Genomic DNA, 18,879 nt, shown 5'->3' on the forward strand with positions numbered 1-18,879 from the left:
GTTCCTATAATTTATAGTTTTTATTTCCTTATTTATCAATATGCTGTTGTTGACCTTCAAAGCCTCAACAGAATAATAATCCAGTTTAATTTAAAAAGGGAGAGAAATTGTGTTTTGGCCCTTGCAGAAGACAATTGCGATAAGAAATGAGCTGCCCAGAATTGTGCAAAAGATACATTTTCCCAGAGCAGAAGGTTCTGTTGTTCATTCGCCCTGGGGAAAGGACTCCCCAGCCCAGCTGGGAACGGTAAGCAAATATAAACCTTTCTTTATGAGCATTTCAGACAGGCAGAAGGAAATGTGCGACTGGCGAGAATTAGTATAGCTGAATGTTAGCAAGGCCAGCCCAACACATTTGGCTGCCTATGACAAAATTCAGTACGGTATTTTCGTTACCCACGCCTGCATCTATTCCATAGCCAGAAACCATGCAGGTGTGGAGCTGGCAATGACAGGCTACCGTAGAGGGTGCACAAAGTTAAGTCCCCAACCAATTTAAAATATTAAAGAGGAGCAAAGGAGATGAGCAGGGGAGGTATTTCAATGAATGCTATCCCCCCGCCCCCGCAACAACCATCTACAAAGAAAGTGGAGCTGAGAGAGAGTAGCTGTCCCAAAGTTTCCCTGCAGGTGCCCTGGTCAAGAGGGCACTTCAAGTGGGATCTCTCCAGTCCAACTCCTTCACCACTACACCATTCTGTTGCTGGAGACATTCTATTGCTCCTTGTCAAACCTCTTAGGAGGATTCAGATTTCAAAGAGCAGGCTAATGGATAGATCCATGTCTGCAGAGTGCTAGCTTCTTTACTGGTAGTTGGAATATTTCCTAGTTAGTTAGAATATAAATACATTAAAAACAAATGGCAATACCTTAATTAATCTATACAGGCCTGAATGAATAAAATGTCATGTACTTAGCTGACATATGCAAAGGATTATGCATAACCAGCCTGTCTTCCCCTCCTTCCCCCGCCCTCTCCCCCAATTCAAACCCTACATTAATTTAGCCATATGCATCTGATGAACTGAGCTGCAGCTCACAAACACTTATGCCTTGGAAGAAAATGTTAGTGAGAAAAGGTACTACCAGACTCCTCTTGATTTTTTGCCCCTATAGACTAACAAGGCTTCCTCCTACACTGTCCAAGAGGAGTTACATACAAGAATAAATTAAATAATATCCATAGAGCAATGCCCATTGAAATCTAGAGAATATTTGCAGGTAAGAGCATATGATAAAAGACAAACTGAAGTAGCCATGGTGTTCATGGAGAAATAAAGATAAAATGCCAAGACAATTTTTAGTTTATTTTTATCACTGTTGCACCTGACTTTTCACATGAGATGGTATAAATTGATTAAAAACACGTCAGTACTAAATCTGATATACAAAGATTTCTCATCCACAGCAAAAGACCATGCTTACAATAGATGGTGGTGGTAACAGTAGAAGTCTTTTGCCTTTATATCTCACCGCTCAATTTCAGAGTTAACTAGCTGGCTGCTTTGGACACAGAATGTTAGACAAATATAGTTTGTCTACAGTTCAGAAAAATAACTTTCCCACTTAAAATATGAATTTTAATGTACTACAATCTTATAAGAAAAGCTTTATACCTCATAAATGTATTATTTTAAATGGTTGAAAAGGGAACATCCCAGAAGCTGGAAGAGGGGAATTTGATTATCCAAAAATTGTATTGAAAACAGAAAGAACCCAGCGATTCCCAGGTACAAGGAGCCACAAGCTGAGTTTTTAGGAAAACACATTTGGACAGGAATGAAACTTGAAGGCATGGGCAAGCCCTATGAACTGAACCTGGCCCAACAACCATTTTAGACCACGCTAGACAAAACGGCTGCATTTTGCTAGTGCAATTTTGATCTGTTTTCCATCTTTTCAAAGGAGGGGTTGGGGATGGTTTGCCTCTAGGAAGCTTCTTGCTCCCTTCCTCCTCCTTAAAACTCACCAAAAAAGCCAAAAAACAGATTGAACAATTTTGCCACACCCTCCCATAGAGATCATATATCAAAAGTCCTTCTACTGCCTTCCAGGAGGCTGAACTGTGACCACAGTTTCCTCAAACTTTGTCCACCCCTGTTCTAAGGAATGCAGACAAAGATTTGAATTTTGTAGCCCTTAGGATCCCTGAGATACATTTTTGGGAATGCTGTTGAAATAAATCTTTGTATTGGAATAATCACTAAACACTTTTAATCAATTAATTGAATTCATTTAAATAAGCCTGTCAAAGCTTCAGCAGGGATGGTGTATAAGAAACTAATCAATTAATAATAATAATCGCTTAATAAGCAAACCTTACCAAATTAAGATGGACTGATGGAAATTGGATCAATGCATTCAAATACAGTAATTTCTTACAAGACAATTTCAAACCACATAGAAGACAAATGGTTTACCATAAATAATTTTCACATTATTTATTTATTTTATTTAGTAAATTTATATGGCCACCCATCTCATATACATGACTCTGGGCAGCTAAACAATAACAACAACAAAAAAAGGATAAAACAGCCAATTTGCTTAAAAAAACAACATCAATGACATAAATAGCTACTGAGAACACTCACGACGACTCAGATCGGCCATGAAACAAGCTCACCCATACTGCCAGGGCCCCAGGCTAGATGGCAAAGCCAGGTTTTTAATGCCTTGTGAAAGGCTAGTCAGAGCAAGCCTAATTTCAGGGGGATGATATTCCAGAGGGCGAGCACCATGGGAGAAAAGGCTCTCTTCCTGGGTCCCGCCAGATGGAACTCTCTAGCAAATTGGATCTGGAGCATGCCTCTTCTGCAAGGTTATTTCAAGATTGATATACGTATTTAGAGTGATTCCTGTGTTAATACTTTTAAAGTATGTTAAGCAGATTGATAAATTATTTTAAAAAGTATTCTGGGAAAAACGTTCCCATAGATTTTATTTAGTTTAAACAATGATTTTCACATGATGATGGGGTTTTCACTCTCCTAATCTCTGACTTTTGTTACTTCTAGTTTCTCTACAGAATTTAAGTGATCAAATTAAAAAAATATATAAACACAATTAGAAATTATGATTCCTTTAATATTATGGCAGAGGCTTGGTTCTTTCTTTTAGTCAAAACTCAGTTGTATTTCTACTATTGCTGAAAGGTATATCTGGCATATACTGGAACAAAAATTTAATTTTGATCCAGATTCTCATGATAAACTTACATTTTGGGATAATTCCAGCAGGAAAATTGTAGATTGGTTGGTCGGTTTATCTATTTCACTTCTGTCTGCCACAATTGCAAGACTCCTGGAGATTTACAGTAATGAAGACACAAAAAACAATATAATTAAAAACCATTCATAAAACCATATTCATGATCATCCGACCTATGCATTATCCATCACCATAAATCCTTTTTAAGTTCATGGGCTAATAAGGGTATTATATTTTGCATCACTTTATTAAGTTTTTAAAACATCTGAGCTAGAGGATGTTATGGCCCCATTAAAATATCTTTTAATTTCAATTTGGTTTGGATGCTTTGGCACCTAAAAGCAAAATGTTTTGAATGATTCCAAATCTGCAGTATTTTTATAGACAATTAAAGAATGGATATTGGTTACTGCATGAGCTCTGGAATACAGAATTGGAATACCCCATACAATAAAACAATGGTTAAGAATCTTAACATTAAATAATATTTTTGTGAACATAGAGTTAGAAATGAGATTAGGACAGCAAGGCATCTTCCTGTTTACTGAACACCTCAGAGATTGTTTACAAAAGTTTGGCCGTCAACATAATTATTCTGGAAGTGCAAACGGATAGGACACTTACACGTGAGTTTTCTCTGCTATGAGCCCAATGGGGTTTAATACTGTATTCCTACGTTGGTTAATATGATTTTGGGAAGAGAAATGGTGTTTAAAGATGTTAATGCCACATTAAAATGCATACATTATCAACACACGAAGATAATTAGGTATTCTATTACACAGGAAAGCCAATGCCAATCAGGACTTCATGGCGTGCGTTTGCTCTCTGCTAGCGCTCTCCGTCGATATACTGAGCAAACTCACACTGGCCAAAGTTTGATGCTGGGTAAAAAAACCTGAGCGATTTTCTGGACCACTCAGAACGTTTTTGCCTCTTTTTCCTCTGTAATAAAAGATCTGAGCCAAGCTCCAGGCCAGGCGAGGGTATCCCAGGGCAGCGTGACAAGGGGGCTCCCCGGAGTTCCTCTTAGGGGCCCCGGCCCAGAACCGCTGGCTCGCTCGGCAGCGCTCGGAAGGAGAACACCCGGACGGAGAAACCCCCTTCCGCGCCAAGAAAGGAGCGGGCCCTCGGAGGCCACCCGCCCGCTTCTCTCCCCGCCGGGGCGGAGCGGGGAAATGTCCCCCCGCCGGCGACCCGCCCCGGAGAAGGCGGCCGACCCGGGGCGCGCTGAGGCGAGGCGGCCATGGCTCTCCTCCGGCTGGCCCAGCTCGCCGCCTGCTGCTGCTGCTGGGCGGCGCTGCACGCGGGAGGGGGCGCCGCGGAGCTCCCCCCGGGCCCGGGCCCGGGCGCGGCCTCGCCTGAGGAGTCGGGAGCCGCCGCCGCGGCCCGCTTCTTTCAGCCGGCGCAGCTGCACGCCGGGCTGGCGGTGGCGGCGGCCGCGCCCTCCTTCCGCGGGCCCGGGAACCGCGACCGCCGCGCCAACCGGGAGCTGCCCATCCTGCTGTGGTGGAGCGGCGGCCTCTTTCCGCACTTTCCCGGCGAGGCGGCGCGCATCGACTGCCCGCGGGGCTCCTGTTTGGCCACCAAGGACCGCCGCGTGAGCGCCCACCGGCGGACGCGGGCGCTGCTCTTTTACGGCACGGACTTCCGGGCCTACGAGGCCCCGCTACCGCGGCTGCCCCACCAGACCTGGGCCCTCTTCCACGAGGAGTCGCCCATGAACAACTACCTGCTCTCGCACGGCCCCGGCATCCGCCTCTTCAACCACACCGCCACCTTCCGCCGCGAGTCCGATTTCCCGCTCAGCCTCCAGTGGCTGCCCGACCTGGCCTACCTGCGCCGCCCGCCGGCGCGCGGCCTGCCCGAGAAGGACCGCCTGCGCAGGCAGGGGCTGGCCCCGCTGCTCTACCTGCAGTCGCACTGCGACGTCCCCGCCGACCGCGACCGATACGTGCGGGAGCTCATGAAGCACATCCAGGTGGGAGGGCCCGGCCCGGCCCGGCCCGGGCGCTGGAGCTGGAGCCCCTGCGCTCTCGGGAGGGGGCGACGGGCGGCCCTGAAGTCGGGAGCGGCCGAGGTGGCGAAGCTCTGGTGGCTCGAGGACCGGCCTGGCTTCGGGGAAGCGCGCGGGGGCTGGAGTTTGAGTAGGGAGCTAACGTATTTTGACGCCTGGTCCCCAGTTGCCTGACAAGGGTAGGCCCGGTGCAGAAAAGATGAGCCGCGTCTAAGGCGGGACTCACACGCACCCTGGACGTTTACTGAAAATGTTATTCCCATTTAACCGTTTGTTGTTCAATAACAAAGCTAGAACAAAGGCGGTGGCATCTATTTTTATTTAGCAGATTTATACCCCGTCTTTCATTCGCTGTACTTATTTCTTTTCGCAATAATTCTGTGAGGTAGGTGGGCAGAAAGAGCAAAGCCCCCCAGGGAACTTCTGTGGCTGAAAGTGGATTGGAAGCCGGCTCTCCTTGTTCCTGGTCCAGCACTTAAGTCGCTACACCAATTTGGCTTTTTAAATGCTTTTTGCTAAATAACTTACTTACATTTTTTGTGACAGTAAAAAAAAAAATCTTTAAGTAGATTGCTTCAGTGTTTTCTTTGCCAGACTAGTCACTTATAATGACTTCTTTGAGTTGAACTCAGGAGCTGGTGATTGCATGGATGTGTCCATGTGTCCAACGTACAGTCCTAGGATTTCCTGGTGGTTTCTTATCCAAATATTAATTATAGGCCCCACCGTAGATTGTATAACCATACTACGCTGCTTTCCCACTGTTTTTCATCAATAAACTCTAGGTTTGGGGCCCAGCAGCCGATTTCAGTGCTTATCCTCTCTTTAATCCTTTATATTACGTGTATTATAATATAAAAGTTATGTCTTATGACTGCATGTCAAGGCTGCATGCAAGTCACAGTGGAACTGTGTGTGGGTCTGCTTACGTTAGAAGGATTTTCAACAGAATTCAGTGAGACTTCCTCTGATGAGTATGAAATCTGTTTGTGTTCTATCATCTGGAAATTACTTCATGTGAAAGTTGTGTGTGAAAAAGGTTGTCCATGAAATGTTATGTGTGGCAAAAAAGTTAGGAACTCACCTCTTTTCTTCATCTTGAAGGCATAATAGCTTGCAAATAACACCAAGAGTATGTTTGGGGGGGGGGGGAGGGAGAGAGGTCTATATATGAGATAGATAAATAGATATGCCTTGGCTGAGAAAAGTTCTGGCAAGTTGCTGCTTAAAGAAGCTGTTTACTAATTAAGGTTAAGCTGGTTAAGGGTATTAATGAAAAGAGAGAAACAAAAACAGAACATTTAAAATTCTCTAGTTGCTCCTTCCATAGCAAAGAAGCGACCCAAGAGCTTTTTCTTAGAAGCATTGGGGGCTAGGAGAAGAAGATGGGCAAAAAAATTTTTTTAACAGATAATTATAATTACTCTTCTAGGTGGATTCTTATGGTAGATGCCTGAATAACCGAAAGCTTCCCAATATGAGACTGATGGACACTTCTACAGCCACTACAGAGGACTCTGAATTCATGAATTTTATTTCTAAATATAAGTTTCACCTGGCTATGGAGAATGCCATATGCCATGATTATATGACAGAGAAACTTTGGAGGCCAATGCACATAGGGGCTATTCCTGTATATCGAGGTTCACCATCTGTACGAGACTGGATGCCTGATGATCATTCCATTATTCTCATTGATGACTTTGGAAGCCCTAAAGAACTTGCAGAATATATTGATTTTTTGGACAGGAACTCAGATGAATATTTGAAATATCTAGAGTACAAGAGTCCAGGTGGTATTACAAACCAGTTCTTGCTGGAGAGCATGAGGAAGCGTGAATGGGGAGTGAATGACATGACTCTCCCTAATTATCTGAACGGATTTGAGTGCTTTGTCTGTGACAGAGAAAATGCAAGACTTAATGCAGAAAGGGACCACAAAAAAACTCATGGGAAATTGCTAGCTCCGGAAGTTCATATAGCCCAGACCACACACATGGGATGTCCTTCACCAGCACCCGGCTATGGCAATATTGAAGACATTCCTGATGGAGACAGGTAGTTGCGTTTATTATTAAGGATACAAAGTTAATTCAATGTTATGACTATATTTTATCTTATGAGTTATTAAACTATAGAATGCATTTATAGGTAATGGAGATCATTTATCATGGCTGGGAGTCAAATTTTATGTTTTTGGAATACAGCCCATTCCAATAGGATGTTCTGAATGGGGCTGCTGTCCAAAGGTCAAAATAAAACATTTTCCCCATTTTTCTGTGCATCCATAGTGTTTGAATGATCATACAAGCAGCACCAAATATTTAATCAGTTACACTCTCTATCTTTGTTGTTGGAAGCTACAGTGGAGCAAAAAAGTATTTAGTCAGCCACCAATTGTGCACATTCTCCCACTTAAAAAGATGAGAGAGGCCTGTAATTTTCATCATAGGTATACCTCAACTATGAGAGACAAAATGAGAAAAAAAATCCAGAAAATCACATTGTCTGATTTTTAAAGAATTTATTTGCAAATCATGGTGGAAAATAAGTATTTGGTCAATATCAAAAGTTCATCTCAATACTTTGTTATATATCCTTTGTTGGCAATGACAGAGGTCAAACGTTTTCTGTAAGTCTTCACAAGGTTTTCACACACTGTTGCTGGTATTTTGGCCCATTCCTTCATGCAGATCTCCTCTAGAGCAGTGATGTTTTGGGGCTGTCACTGGGCAACACGGACTTTCAACTCCCTCCAAAGGTTTTCCATGGGGTTGAGATCTGGAGACTGGCTAGGCCACTCCAGGACCTTGAAATGCTTCTTACGAAGCCACTCCGTTGCCCGGGCGGTGTGTTTGGGATCATTGTCATGCTGAAAGACCCAGCCACGTTTCATCTTCAATGCCCTTGCTGATGGAATGAGGTGTTCACTCAAAATCTCACGATACATGGCCCCATTCATTCTTTCCTTTACACGGATCAGTCGTCCTGGTCCATTTGCAGAAAAACAGCCCCAAAGCATGATGTTTCCACCCCCATGCTTCACAGTAGGTATGGTGTTCTTTGGATGCAACTCAGCATTCTCTCTCCTCCAAACACAACGAGTTGAGTTTAGACCAAAACGTTCTACTTTGGTTTCATCTGACCATATGACATTCTCCCAATCCTCTTCTGGATCATCCAAATGCTCTCCAGCAAACTTCAGACGGGCCCGAACATGTACTGGCTTAAGCAGGGGGACACATCTGGCACTGCAGGATTTGAGTCCCTGGCAGCATAATGTGTTACTGATGGTAGCCTTTGTTACTTTGGTCCCAGCTCCCTGCAGGTAATTCACTAGGTCCCCCCGTGTGGTTCTGGGATTTTTGCTCACCGTGCTTGTGATCATTTTGACCCCACGGGGTGAGATCTTGCATGGAGCCCCAGATCGAGGGAGATTATCAGTGGTCTTGTATGTCTTCCATTTTCTAATTATTGCTCCCACAGTTGATTTCTTCACACCAAGCTGCTTGCCTATTGCAGATTCAGTCTTCCCAGCCTGGCACAGGTCTACAATTTTGTTTCTGGTGTCCTTCAACAGCTCTTTGGTCTTGGCCATAGTGGAGTTTGGAGTGTGACTGTTTGAGGTTGTGGACAGGTGTCTTTTATACTGATAACAAGGTCAAAAAGGTGCCATTACTACAGGTAACGAGTGGAGGACAGAGGAGCCTCTTAAAGAAGTAGTTACAGGTCTGTGAGAGCCAGACATCTTGCTTGTTTGTAGGTGACCAAATACTTATTTTCCACCATGATTTGCAAATAAATTCTTTAAAAATCAGACAATGTGATTTTCTGGATTTTTTCCCCCATTTTGTCTCTCATAGTTGAGGTATACCTATGATGAAAATTACAGGCCTCTCTCATCTTTTTAAGTGGGAGAACTTGCACAATTGGTGGCTGACTAAATACTTTTTTGCCCCACTGTATCCGTCTTGGGTGGCCCTGCATGATATAGCTCGTGGCTTCACTGAGTTACGCAAGCCCCAAGATATGACATAATATTGCAGAATATATGAATGATAGAATGCCAACTTTTCAACCAATAACTGTTTCTGTGCTTTTAATAGTAGAATATGAAGCACTTTACATGCTACATTTGTCTCATGCACAGCAGCCTCCACTAGTTAAAACAAGAGTTCTCAAGCTATGCAATACCATTACCACCTAAAACAATAAAATGAATTTGTGTGACCCTCAACCCATGAATAAAAATAATGATTTAATTGGGGTCAGTATTAGGCAAGAAAAAAAATACCACTTACTTTAATAATTACATTTTAAGCTATAGTACTGTGCAAAAGTTTTAAGCAGGTGTGAAAAAATGGTGTAATGTAAGAATGCTTTCAAAAATATATATTGTAATTGCTTATGTCTATCAATTTACAAAATACAAGGTGAACAGAAGAAAAACCCAAATCAAATCAATATTTGGTGTGACCCTTTGCCTTCCAAACAGCATCAATTCTTCTAGGTACACTTGCACACAGTTTTTGAAGGAACTCATTAGGTAGGTTCTTCCAAACATCTTGGAGAACTAACCACAGATCTCCTGTGGATGTAGGCTGCCTCACATCCTTCGGTCTCTTCATGTAATCCCAGACAGACTCGATGATGTTGAGATCAGGGCTGTGGGGGGGCCAAACCATCACTTCCAGGACGCCTTGTTCTTCTTTACGCTGAAGATAGTTCTTAATGACATTTGCTGTATGTTTGGGGTGGTTGTCCTGCTGCAGAATACATTTGGGGCCAATCACATGCCTCCCTGATGGTATGGCATGATGGATCAGTATCTGCCTGTATTTCTCAGCATTGAGGACACCATTGACCCTGACCAAATCTCCAACTCCATTTGCAGAAATGCTGCCCCAAATGTGCAAGGAACCTCCACCATGCATCACTGTTGCCTGCAGACACTAATTATTGTACCGCTCTCCAGCGCTTCAGCGAACAAACTGCCTCCTGCTACAGCCAAATATTTCAAATTTTGACTCATCAGTCCAGAGCACCTGCTGCCATTTTTCTGCACCCCAGTTCCTGTCTTTTCGTGCATAGTTGAGTTGCTTAGCCTTGTTTCCATGTCAGAGGTATGGCTTTTTGGCCGCAATTCTTCGATGATAACCACTTCTGGCCAGACCTCTCCAGACAGTAGATAGGTGTACCTGGGTCCACTGGTTTCCGCCAGTTCTGTGTTGATGGCACTGCTGGACATCTTCCCATGCCAAAGTAAGCATGATGTGCCTTCCATCTGCTGCATTAAGTTTCCTTGGCCGACCACTGCAGCTACAGTCCTCAACGTTGTCCATTTCTTTGTGCTTCTTCAAAAGAGCTTGAACAGCACATCTTGAAACCCCAGTCTGCTTTAATTTTTTGCCTCGGAGAGACCCTGCTGATGCAGTCTAACTACCTTGTGTCTTGTTGCTGTGCTTAGTCTTGCCATGGTGTATGACCTGTGACATGAAACTGTCTTCCACAACCTCACCTTAGTAGCAGAGTTTGGCTGTTCCTCACCCAGTTTTAAGCCGCCTACACAGCTGTTTCTGTTTCAGTTAATGACTGTGTTTCAACCTACATATGAAATTGATGATCATTAGCATCTGCTTGGTATAATTGGTTAATCATACACCTGACTCTAATCCTACAAGATCCCTGACTTTGTGCAAGTGTACAAAGTGTGCAAGTGTAAGAATTGATGCTGGTTTGAAGCCAGAAGGTAGTCACACCAAATATTGATTTGATTTGGGGTTTTCTTCTGTTTGCTCACTTTGCATTTTGTAAATGGATAAACATAAACAATAACAATATATATTTTTGAAAGCATTCTTACTTTACAGCATTTTTTCACACCTCCCTAAAACTTTTGCACAGTACTGTATATATCAAATAAAATAATAATAGAACCATACAGGCTTATAACATGAAATTGTTTAATTGATAATAAGCAAGAAGTCCCAATAAAATTTAAAACCACAATTTTAATGGAAAGGATGATTTTGTTTACTTTTGCATAATTACTGAAAGGATGGCATTTCATTTTGAAGACAGCATGTCTCATTCAGTAAAGACAGGAAAGCAAAGAGGAGGGGAGTTTCCTTGTCTTAAATCTGCTTCTCCTAAAATGCTGCAGTTTGCAAAACACTGGCAGGTGATAAGATCCGTAATAAAGGTAATATAACAATATTTATCCGTAATAAAGGTAATATAACAATAAATGTGTAGGATGAAATAAATTACTATATAATTATCATATTTAGTCTTACTAATCTTTACAGTATGCAAATGTGGTTAGGATCATGCCTATAATAGCTTACTGATCATCATTTCTAGGTTAGTTGGCCCAAATATATTACCATATAATACCATATATTCCATGTTTAAAGTTGTTTCCAGAAGATTTTCCTTTCAACAAAGCTATTAATTTCTGCAGCAAATATATGATCTAGCTTTAGAAGGAAGTATTTTGTGGAGTCCCAGATTAATTCCAGTGTTGCCCAAAATCTAGTCAAAGTGAATAACATTTTAATCTTCTCATTTAGTTGCTAAATATGCTTTACTGTGACCACATAGTCATTCTCTATGACAAAAAAGATTTAAAGAATATTCTTTTTGTTATATATTTTTCAGCTGGAAAGAAATGTGGCTTCAAGATTACTGGCAGAGTCTTGATCAAGGAGAAGCTCTCACAGCTATGATTCATCACAATGAATCTCATCAGGGGAGATTTTGGGATTATATGCACAAAATCTTCATGAAAAGAACTCAGCATAACTGATGAATTAGGATTTTTCATGTTATATGAACAGTGGGCAGAATATGCACTCACCAGAACCAAACTTGCCTTACGTGACAGCTGAATGCATTCATCAGGCAGATGCTACAGGTATGTTTCAGGAATTAGACAGTAACATTTTTGCTGAAATATTTTAATTGATTAGAATGAAATCTAATCAATTGTTTTTTATAAAATATTTTTGTTAAAAAGTGACTATTTCTGCAATTAATTGTATAGCCTTCTAAATTCTGTAAATAAAGGTCTTTTTGTATGTATTGAGAATGGAAAGTAATTCAATACAGCCAAGTGGTGTAGTGGTTAAGGTGCTGATCTAGGTCCTGGGAGAATTAAGATTAAGTCCACTCTTAATTGTAGAAACTCATTTGCTGACTTTGGACTTGTCCTGTCCCTCAGCCCAGGCTATCTCACAGGGCTGCTGTTGTGGGGACAAAAGTGAAGGCAGATCCCCTGTAAGCTGCCTTGGGCTCCTGGAGGAAAGATGGGACATAAATTGAATAAATAAATCTGTTAATATGTTCTACCAAAGTATGTGATCTTCATTCTGAGCCCAATTACTTAAAGATTAGAAATAAGTTCAATTTTTTTCTGCCTCCAAATGATTCAAGAAAACAAAGAAGCTGCTATAATCTGTTGTTGCTTAATTCTGATACAGCTGTAGTATTTTTCATTGATTTTAGCTCATAAAACTTGAACTGAGATTTTTTGGGATGCTTCCACCTCACCATAGCCCTGGTGACACAGGTACCAATGGTGAACTCAATCATGACCAGGACCTGTCTTACATACAAGATCCTTATTGCCAGAGATGCCATGAGATGCAAGATATGAGAGAGAGATTAAACAATCTTAAACCACCCAGAGTCACTGGGAGCTGGACAGCATATAAATTTAATAGATGATGATGGTGGTGGTGATTGGTTGCACTGCAGCCAGATGTTTAGACTGGATTTGGCATTTTTGTCCACCTATTGAGTCCTTCCCAAGGACCTGGGATAGACGTTGTTTAGTAATACTAAAGGTATTGTTGCAGGATGTAAGCTGTTCCAAGTAAAGCTGCCTTTTGCAATTGACTGATGGTGATTTTTGTCAATGCCAGTGGTGTTCAAGTGCTCCAGATGTTTTGGAATTGCACCCAAGGCTCCTATTACTATTGGTACTATCTTTGCTTTCTTTTGCCACAGTTGTTCTACTTCTATTTGCAGGTCTTTATATTTTGTGATTTTCTCCAGTTCTTTCTCTTCTATTCTGCTGTCTCCAGGAATTGCAATGTCCACCATCCAGACTTTTTTGCCTTTCTTATCAACAGTTGTTAAATCTGGGGTGTTGTGTGGCAGGTACTTGTCTGTCTGAATTCTAAAGTCTCAGAGCACTTCTTCATTTTCTATTACTTTGTCTATTTTGTGGTCCCACTAGTTCTTGCTTGCATAGGTCCATCAACTACTTATGGAAACTCAGAAGCTTATCCCAACAAAATATGCTTATTCTTTTACCTACTACAATCATCAATGGACCTTCTCTAGAACTCACATTAATGTTCTTCCCTTGGCAATCTTGGAGGGCAGAGTCAGGAAAACTTCATTATCTCAAAAATTATGCTTATTTCAGGCAAAATTCAATCTATGGAACATATTTGTTGTGCATTTTATTCCAATCTGAGGCAGTCAGCTTATTTCTGTCTTAAAGCCAAAGCAGGGTAAGAGTCTCATTCTGCACCATTAGCTACTAAGATGATATATGACATGGTGTGCAGGACTAGAAGAAAAGAAATCAGGTGAGCTGCCCCATCAGCAACTCTAGGAGCAGGGGACGGACATTCGCAAGGTAGCTACATAGGCCTGCTCTCTCACATTCATAATCACATTCATTCTTACATAATACTGAACCATCAGTCCGGTTACCAAGAATGGCTGTTGGATTTGCTATAAACTGTCTTTCTTGTCACCAGGCCAACCCAACAAAAAACTGAAAATTCCATATTAAAGAAGGTAGAAAACAGTGGCCTACGCTTGGAGCACTGTTATGGTATAAAGTTTGTAATTTTTGTAGTTACTGTAATAAAATACCTTATTTACAAATAAAGATCAACATAGCTGAAATCAATTCCTGTTACTAAACTTGGGTTCCTTCTTGGGAATAGAATGTTCTTCTTGGCTCACCTTTTCTCCAGAAAAGGGAATTATGTAGAGCTCAGCAGTGCTTCAGATCCAAAGGGAAAAGTGTTTTGGAGCATCCACGGGCACTCATGTAGCATCTGTTGGCAACTTCTGAAACAAGCTCTGCTTTTTCACAAGATTGCAGGGTTGCCCTCCCCTGCTGCAGTGCAGTTCTGGAGAAAGACACGTTCAGTTTAAGAAGTTGTTGACAGACACTGTGTGAATCTCCACATATGTTCCAAAGCACCTTTTCCCTAGAGCTCACCCTATAAACCCATCATCTAGGGACCAGAAAGAGATTTCACAGTAACTCCAACTACCATTCTCCGGGAACTGTAGTTGTACCTGGAAGTGATAAAAGATAATTCCTATTTTCATTCACTTCAGGTAACATGGCATCAAGGTAAGATCAAAGAGAGCCTCTTTTTCTTTCAACTGTGGGGTAGGCAGCATCAGTCATTTGCATGGGCAGCATTCGCAGAGGAGTTTTTTTATCTTTCAAAGAGTACAGGGTCAGCTGACTGTTTATATGGCCACTGGCAGAGAGTACGGAGATTTTCTGAAGTTGTCTGCAGTAGACATGCTTTCCTTTATTCCCTATTTTGCAGCACCATTTGAAACTAACTCATCATTTACCTAACTTTGATGACTACCAGTTAGGAGCATGGGTCTACATTGTGCAAAAACAGCCTGCCTCAATGCTTCTTTGAGCTCCACTGCAGACAGCCCAGAACATTTGCCTTGGAGAGGCATTTGCCGCTGTTTGTCTGAGCCAGGGTGCATACAGCTAAAGGAACATAAGCTCTCATACATTTTGTGATCCCTGTCTTGAATCCCTCTAAAAACTCCCACTGTGCAAGTCAGGAGTAAATCATCCCACAGTGGAAGGAGAAAACAGCTCTATCTCTGACTCTGCCAAGAGACCAACTATCTTTGAAACTCTCAGGTGCCCCCAGTAGGAGCCATTCATTTGGCTACTTGAATGACTTAAAACATGCAGGATTGGAACTGTCTTTTCTGAAAACTAAACTAATGAAAAATGAAGTAAAAGCATTTTAAGTATGCAATTAGTTTAGATTTTTTTCATAGCAGCACACTTCAAGTTCATCCCTGGGGAGGGAGTACTCCATGGAAGTTTCTGCTTCTAATGTGGAAAATAACATAGTTTCCCATATGAATATCATCCATGTTGTATTGCAATATCCCTGCTCCTATTTTTCTTAAATAATATTTTCCCCCCAAATGCTAACCATGTGTGTTGCAGAAATTACTAAGGATGCTTGTTGGTCCCAGACACTACTTCAGGGAAAAAAAAGAATCATTTGCAGCTACACAAGCTTAAATAGGTGGCAGCTAAGGGGAGACACGATAGCAGCCTTACACTAGGTGAAGGGGCACCACAGGGAAGAGAGACTAGATCTATTCTCCTGAACACCTGAGGGTAAGACAAGAACCAACAGGTGGAAGCTTTACAGTGAGAGATTCAAACTTGAACTAAGGAGGAATTTCCTGACTGTGAGGGCTGTTAAGCAGAGGAGCAGCCTGCCTCCTGAACTTGTAAGTGCTCCATCACCAGAAGTTTCCAAGAAAAGATTGGGCACTTGTCTGGGATGCTCTGAGGATTCCTGCACTGGGCAGGAGATAGACTAGAAGACCTCCAAGGTCCCTTCGAAGCCCATGATTTGGTTTTGAAACATATTTCATTGCCCAGAAATAAGAAAAGGATAACCCAAGGACAGCAGGAAACCTGGAAGAATAGCGAGGGTGATAGGTAGAGAAAGGGAATTGTTTTATGTGTAGGGTGGAACTTTATGAGAACCGTGACTAATTTTTGCTGAAACTTGGGTATGTAACATCCCAAGCGTAACATTTATTTATGTCTAAACATAAAGGTCAACATGTTTGAATACCATAAAAGTTCCAAAAGGAATACGACATTCAACCATTTTGTTTTCATGTTAGCATCTTACCAATGTGAGCACACTGCCTGGTTTCCTGCTTCACGTGCTTCAGTTTTTTCCCCCCAGCATATCTTTCTAATGTATAGGCTTGTTTTTCCATATGAAAAGCAATTATTTTAAGTCTTGAGCATCCTTCACCCGTAATAACTGAATCTAATAGGATTCAAGTAGAATAATTAGAAGAGGAAGATTTTCTGGTGCTGTTTAAAAAGCACCATATATAATTTATCAGACATAAAAGATGGTCCACACCACACAGTAAATACTTGAGCCAGACGCTATGTCATACCTGGCACTGAGAGGCATAAGGACACTGCAGATACAGTACTGAACAGGGAAGGAGTGACGGGACTGCAAGTGCTGTTTCCGGCTGCATTAGACGTGCTAAGCTTCTGGAATTTTGCAATTGTTGGAGGCCTGCTGAGCCTTTCAAAGGCATCGATCCCAATCCAACATCTCAGCAGAACATTATTTCTGCCAATGATGAGTTAGTCTCTTAGAGGTCTCTAGTAGTCAGAAAGAACTGTGAGACTAATCTGATGAATGGCATGAAAACACAATTCGTTATGTAGTTTTCACAGGAATATTCAGTGTGGCTGGATGGCTGGAAAGACAGACATTGAAGTTAAAGTAGTCCAAAGGTGCCTTCATGTGGAGAAATTATTTGTGATTGGCAAAAGCATACATTAATAGATTTAAAAAGAAAGAGGTCAGACATTAGAATGTATCTACAATGAGAAACGGACTTTATTCATATGCATTAAATTTGCAAGTTCCAAAGAAGATTCCTATAATCTTAAAATCTTCATTACAAAGAGCCATTTAACAGACATGGGCTCATAAGATGTAGCTGTTCAAGGAAAGGAGAAAATTTCAAAGACTGATTCCAGCATGTGTAACTTTTTTCTCCCTGATTGCAACTGCTACATGGTTTCTAAGAAATAAAAGTTAATGCTCTTCAGCAACTATACTTTGTATGTTACAGAAAGGGAAAGTCTTAGCAAAAAAGATCACATCAAATTTGTTTCCAGGCTGTCCCCTTGAGTCTCTATGACAGGATGGATCAATAAACAAACTGAATAAATGTCACTCAGATTGGTATTTTTTAAAAAACTGTTATTGGGTCAATATGTACATTTCAATAAAAAGAGCCAATATTTAGACCAGGACCTCACTGAGTAATGTAGCCATATTTTAAAAATTTGTATCAAAGGATGAAAGAATAAAGCTATGTATGTATTGCTGAATGTGCCTAAGAATTTAACAGTATACAACGTTATAGCTAAAGTGGTTGGTCACCATCTTTATGGGTTATGTTCTTTGTGCCTCAGTTGTCTCAATGGTGCTCAAGCAGCTGAAAACATAGCTATAATATTCTGCATGCTAGGACTCTTCAAGTAAGTTTTAGCAGTTCTTTAAATGAAACCACTAAGCTATGAATAACTGGTCTCTGGAAGAGACATGATCATGCTGAATGGCTGCGTCAGTTAATGCCAGCTCTTCTCTGCAAAGATCAGAACTCTTACCAGTGTGAAATCACACAAAGACATAGACTCATTTAACAGGAAGATGCCTCTTCTGATCAATGGTTTGGTAAGAAGGCTTCAAAGGAATGTACCCAGTTACCTCCACTGACTAGGCACAGGATGGCTGAATCCTATTCATCTTTATGCAGGACTAAATTGCACTGACCTCATTAGTGCTGAGTTCAAGTCTAACCATATCTTTTACTGAACAAGCCAGAGATGGTCCTTCCATTCAATAAGGCCGTAATCCTAAAATAATGTAAACATGTGAATTGAAAAACATTTTATATAAACAGAATCATTTGAAAAACATTGGAGGGAGAGGAGAAGCAGTCACACCATAACCATTTTTCAACTACTGTATGTGCTTTTTTAACAATATTGCAACATACGTAAGTAGATTTATGGGTAACCCTAACCCTAATTCTTTGACATAGCTTCATAATATTTTACAAGAATAGACCAAACTTTATGTATCATTTAATATTATATTATATAATATTATATAATATTAATATTATATGCATATATGTCATACACTTAAGTGATTTATATCAACATACTTAGTTTTGTTTGTTTGTCCCTTTATTTTTGTTTTGATAATATAATTTAACAATGTGATTATCTGCTGGATGGGGGTAAAATAGTGTTTTGATAATGTTTCCTGTTTTTTTTAATTGCAAGAAAAGAATTCCTTTTAGAAATGAGAAGGTCGCGTCATTAAAGCGTTGTTAAGCTCTTCCCCTGCTCAAAAGTTAAAGGCAGCCGAGGTATCTCGGGCATGACGTCACTCCTCGTTCCTACGCTGGCCCTCCAGCCGCAGCATCCACATTAACCTGCAAACGCGCCCCAGCCTTGCCCCCACGTCCCGCTCACGCGCCGCCCTTTCGGCCGTTCTGGGGACCCCCGCGACCTGCCCCTTCCAGCCTTCCCTCGCCCGGGTCAGTTTGGCTTGGAGCCCCACGTTCGGGATCCAGGCCGTTGCGCGCCCGGGCCGCCCCGTGTGAGGAGCTCCAGCGCGCGTCGCCTCGCGGCCGGTTCCCCGGCGACCTTCGCCCATCGCGGAAGCGCCGCTCGCGGAGCTGCGGAGGGTCCCTCGGCGGAGGCCGGCCGGGATCGCCGCGCAGATCCTCAGCGGCGGCCGCTCTCGGGCGTCGGAAGTGCGACTCTGTGGTACGACGGC

General features: G+C 41.9%; 1 protein-coding gene and 1 long non-coding RNA gene across 3 annotated transcripts in view; one reads left to right on the forward strand and one right to left on the reverse strand.

The window, feature by feature from the left end:
• LOC148216911 (uncharacterized) overlaps nt 1–5,081 on the reverse strand; it is a 55,860-nt gene extending 50,779 nt beyond the window's left edge. The window contains exons 1-3 of one of the 2 annotated variants that reach the window (XR_015793469.1): nt 4,943–5,081; nt 3,219–3,303; nt 2,416–2,814 (exon numbers count right to left, since the gene is read on the reverse strand). This is a non-coding gene — a long non-coding RNA (uncharacterized LOC148216911). Of the gene's footprint in view, nt 1–2,415; nt 2,815–3,218; nt 3,304–4,942 lie in introns of those variants that run through there. The other variant, XR_015793470.1, reaches the window with a different exon arrangement.
• POFUT4 (protein O-fucosyltransferase 4) lies at nt 4,387–12,957 on the forward strand. Its single transcript, XM_088128486.1, has 3 exons — nt 4,387–5,191; nt 6,660–7,285; nt 11,888–12,957. The coding sequence occupies exons 1-3, from the start codon at nt 4,457–4,459 to the stop codon at nt 12,033–12,035; spliced, it is 1,509 nt and encodes a 502-aa protein (XP_087984612.1). The 5' UTR covers nt 4,387–4,456; the 3' UTR covers nt 12,036–12,957.
• The last annotated feature ends 5,922 nt before the right edge of the window (nt 12,958–18,879 follow it).

The sequence above is a fragment of the Python bivittatus genome, unplaced genomic scaffold (assembly GCF_059951505.1).
Source record: "Python bivittatus isolate LINGU-HERP-01145 unplaced genomic scaffold, Pbiv_v1 ctg000050_np1212, whole genome shotgun sequence".
Lineage (NCBI taxonomy): Eukaryota > Metazoa > Chordata > Lepidosauria > Squamata > Pythonidae > Python > Python bivittatus.